A 4,986-nucleotide genomic window follows, 5' to 3' on the forward strand; every position below is an offset into this window, starting at 1 on the left:
GTTTCATTAAAGAAGAACCCGTCCAGAGGACCTATACAATTTTTTTTCTTTTTGATTTTTTTTACCTGGATTACTGAGATGCACCAGGACATTCATTTAGTCATTTCATAAATGTATTTAATCAGCATTACTCTGAAGAAAGTTGACTTCTCGTGATTTTGTTTAACGCACTGTATGTATTTATTTCATTCTACCATTTCTGTTTGGGGAACATGAACTTTCTGCCTAAAGTAAAATAAAAACCTGTAAAATAAAAATATTTATTGCAGTTGTCTATATATCCTGACGCAGCCGCTCTGTTTCAGGTTTCAGTCCTCGTGGAGACAGAGGAGGAAGAGGTGGAGGACGAGGCGGATTCAGAGGAGGGTTCGGAGATCGTGGGGGGCGAGGAGGATTCGGTGATCGTGGAGGACGAGGAGGAAGAGGTGAGGATGATGCAGTACACCAGATGGACGACCTGCTGGTTGCCCTGATGCATCCTTATCAGTTTGGTGCGCTGGCGGTAAAATTTAAAAAGACCCAAATTCTTTGCAGCTGCCTGATCAACGTGGTGTTGTATTTAAAGGTCACATTTGTGCAAGTTTTCACTTAAATTAACAGTCATATAATTCATTGTAATGAGATAAAGGCGAAGGGAATTGTGTTAATTCTAACCAGAGCACAAAATCAAAATTATTATTTTATAGCAACACTTGTGTGTTTTTGTTTAAAGTGCACATGACTTGCATTTGTCATCCTTTCACGGGCCGACATTATCCCACACAAATTTCCCCTAACCTAACCGATATGGTTCAGTTCTGCTCATCCTGAATATTTGTATTAACTCTCAGATCAAATCTGCTTCTGCCACATTAACAAACACACAGCAGCTGAGAGCTTGTGTAGCGTTCTGATCAGAGGAAACCTATAAATCACCTGACCTCACCATCAAAGCAACAGTGCTGTCTAAACTTTTTCTTCCTCCACAATGTTTTTTTTTCCCACTGTGCACTTGGCTCAAAGGAGGAGGAGGTCACAGCTGCCCTGTTTTTTTCTCCTCTTCATAAAATATTCAACCATACATTCGTTTTGTTTTTCGACAGCCTGAAATATTAGCTATATTCTGGATATTTCAGTCACTCATTCTTGCTACTAAACGTGTCACTACAATAAACCTGTGCACCACTCTGTCTGTGTGCCTTTTTGTTCCTGCAGCAGCAGATGGACCAGACTGCTGTGTAAAGCACAGCTGCACGGCTGGCTGCCTAATAGGCTCTCTGAGTCGGACTGTTTCTGTCCCTGCAGACTGGATGAGTTGCATTGTAACACGAGAAAAATACTAACTGGTACATGAGTGAACCTTAAATACTCTCTTTTAGGGGTAAGATCTTTTAGGGTCTCTGAGACAACATAGTTTTGTTTTGAACAACCAGATCCGGTGGACAACCAAGTGAAGTCATGGATATAAGTTTGTCTGACCACAGCATCAGATTTCTGTCATCTATGAAAATAAAAGGAGAGGAAAAGGTGTTTTTTGTTATATAATGTATCAAACACTCCCTCAGTCAAACTAAGCTGTTTAAATTTCTCTCTTCCTTCAGAATGACCTCAGTCTTAAGAATGTAAATGTTTCAGATTAAAGTCTTCTTATATTTTCAACACTTTGTTGGTGAGAGGGTTGTCCCGATACATTTTTCACTTCCAATACGATACCGATATTGCAACTTTGCGAATTGGCCGATACCGATATTGACCGATGCTGTATCAGTACGAATCACACAGTTTTACCTATTTTGTAGTGTAAAATCTTAGAAAAGTCTTGATCRAGTCAAACAGTGAAAAGAGTAGGTATGAGAAAAACTGACCCATTTATTTTTAACCAATGGATCACATACATTTTAAACTGAAGAACATTATACAATTTAATAAATAAAATAAATTACAATACCCTGAAAAAATAACATAATTAAAACAAAATGTACTTTTAAAGTGTAAAATAATTCAAAATCACTCCAGTTATTGTTTTACCATCTGTCAGCCTTGTGCTGCTTTATGGTGGAAAAAACTGAAGGTGGGGACAAAACAAAACCCCACATTATTGTCTGTTCAAAGTTAAGAGTCCACAGGTATAATTTTACTGACTGTAACCAAAACAACGTGATCGTTGCACTTAATCTTCACTAAAACAAGTGTAAACAGATTAAACTTCACTCTAATAACAAGAGCAAAAAATAAATAGTAACAATTAGTTAATTAAATTGATAGCTACCTTTCTTGCTGCTGCATTTCCACTTTCTACAGTCTGAGCATCATGTGGAGATTAGCCTCTCTCTCCTGCAGGGAGCAGTTTTTATCACTGCTCTCGTCGTGTCGCTCGTATTCCAAAACAAAAGCTGCGCTCTTCCTTTCTTCTGTCCAACAAGAGCTAATCCACGGGAAACTTTATGTTGATGTCAAAACTGTAAAAAGTGTGCTGTCCTCGCTTCTGCCCGCTAGAACCACCGGAGTGAGAGGAGGTTCTGCTCGGTTGGAATCATGGAGACACTTTTGGACCGAGCCGAACCGCAAAGCTGCTGCCAGGGTGGAGAGTAGTTGTCACTCCAGTTTAAAACGTTCACGGTTCTGTGCCCCCACGGAAAACTTGTGCATGACAACTTTGCACTTAGCTTCAACTCTGTTTTTGATTAAAATAGAAAGTTCTGCCGACATCGCTCCTACTGCTAGCTACTTTGTTAGCGCACTGAGTGCAGCATGTTGTTGTGATCGAGTGGGCTCTGCATGCCGCAGCCAAGCGCTGCTGGATAGAAACACTGGAGCGGGGCAGTGAACTGCTGGAACGGACTGCTTATATCGGACATTTTTTATGCAGGCCGATAAAATCCGATACTCGTTCTTTGGCTGATATCAGACCGATATCTGATATTAATATTGGATTGGGACACCCCTAGTTAGTGAACGCTAAACTGTCCACTAAGGTCTTGTACACCAGTGGTTCCCAAACCTGGTCCTTGAGGCCCACTATCTGGCATGTTTTAATGTTTTTCTGCTGTGACACCCCTGGTTTGTATGAATGAGTGATTAACAGGCTTCTGAAGAATCTGAAGACCTGCTGAAAAAGCAGGGAAACAACTAAAAAAAACTTAAACCTGTATGCAGGAAAGTTTTTGAATGTGTGGTATTGAGTGGTGGTGATGCTGTAATTTTTGTCAAAATGTTTTTTCTGCTTTAATCCCTGAGCCTTTAATATGCAGCGAGTGCTTCTTCTGCAGTCTGATGAAAAATAAGAACAAGACAGTTCCACTCGCAGCCCCTGAAACAGTCAAGATATCTCACTGAGAGTATTTATATGTGACCCGTCACATCGAAACGAGGATTAAGTCTAAAAGTGGTGTATGGAGAAAAAGGCAAATATAGTGTTTTGACTAAAATGTTAACAAAAATTGCATTTTGTCAAAATATAATGAATAAAAGCCTTATTAATGTATCATTTGAATGAACTGTCTGATATAATCATAAAACAAAATTTTGAAGCATTTTTTTTAGCAGTAGCAACAAAAAACCTGATTTTGAGGAAAAACGTCTTAAAGTTTTGAGATTTTCCCTGTGAGCTAGCAAAGTTTTGTTTCTTTTTAGCTGGGAAATCTCAATATTCAAATATAATTTGAGGTTTCCTCTTTAAAAGGACATCAAAAATTCCTCATTAAAAGGACATAAAATTAGGATTCAGACCAAATATTTATGTATTATTGTAACCAACAAGACAAATTAAGTTATATATATGGATTTAATTATATCAGAATGATCCAGGTGTCAAAATGTAGCTTTTAAAGCCAATAATCTGAAAATGTAATTAGGTCATTTTGACCAAATTTGACTTAATCCTCCTTTCGATATGATGGCTCACATATTTAGTGTAATGTAATTATTGATTACTTTTTTTTTGCCTTTTTATTATAAAAGTGCAGACAATCGATGCAAAAACATGTATGTCATTGATACCTGTTTGTGTGGTTTTACTTTCAGCACCTTTAAAATATTGTCTTTTTCTCCCCGTTTGTCAGGTGGAGGGTTCAGATCCCCAGACGGAGGAGGATTTCGGGGACGAGGTGGCAGAGGCACCCCCAGAGGGAGAGGAGGAAGAGGGGGTGGCAGAGGCTTTGGAGGCGGGAAGAAGGTCTTGATTGAGCCACACAGACATGAAGGTTTTTACAAGTTTCTTCATAATAAAATATAAAATATCACCATTTTAAAATTAAAAACCCTGTCACTTAAGGTTTTAGACAACTTATGAAAAGTTTGTCCAACACTAAAGATGTCTAAGCGTTTCATCTACTGGACGCCTCTTTTGGACCTATAAATACTGCAATGCTAACAATTAGATTAAATATAAAGCTGATAGGAGTAAAATAGAACATTTTCATAAGTTGTCTAAAAGGTTATAGTGTGACAGGAGCTTTAAAGTAAGCAGAAATCTATGTTTTGATAGACTGCGGCACAAAAACTAGGTAGCATTTAAAATGACATGCATACAAATGTTTTTGACAGTTTCATCAACAAGTAAAATCAGACAGTGAAATGAGTTGATGAAACTACTTTTCAGAGACATCACAGTAGAGGAAATATTTGATTTCCTGCTGATTCTGAATTTCCTCAAAGATATAAACAACTTTATTTTATGATTTTTTGATTTAATGGAAGAAAAAAACAGGCCATCAACCATAGGAAATAAAACACGTAATTTGAATGTTACAAATAGGTTTAAATGTCATTGAGTGAACAAGTGTTTGATCAAACGCTCCTCATTCCAGCTTGTTGTGTATGAAGCCCACCTGTCCATAAAATCAATTTCTTCTGTTCTCCACCATGAGTCAGACCAGAAATCTGTTAAAGGACTTCACAGACCACATCATAAAACATGCTGCAATGGATGATGCTTGTAAAAAATAAAAAATAAATAAATCAGTAAAAGGAGCTGGAACGTCAAAATAGTTGGTTTTTACAGAAGGG

General features: G+C 37.8%; 1 protein-coding gene across 1 annotated transcript in view; it reads left to right on the forward strand.

Moving 5' to 3' along the window:
• Positions 1-4,986, forward strand: part of fbl (fibrillarin) — a gene marked incomplete at its 5' end in the record, with an annotated part of 13,386 nt that overhangs the window by 1,209 nt on the left and 7,191 nt on the right. Inside the window, 2 exon segments of the mRNA XM_014028923.1 lie at positions 306-425; positions 4,041-4,181. Coding sequence (XP_013884377.1) covers positions 306-425; positions 4,041-4,181 — 261 coding nt within the window.

This window comes from Austrofundulus limnaeus, unplaced genomic scaffold (genome assembly GCF_001266775.1).
Source record: "Austrofundulus limnaeus strain Quisiro unplaced genomic scaffold, Austrofundulus_limnaeus-1.0 Scaffold830, whole genome shotgun sequence".
Taxonomy (NCBI): Eukaryota; Metazoa; Chordata; class Actinopteri; order Cyprinodontiformes; family Rivulidae; genus Austrofundulus; species Austrofundulus limnaeus.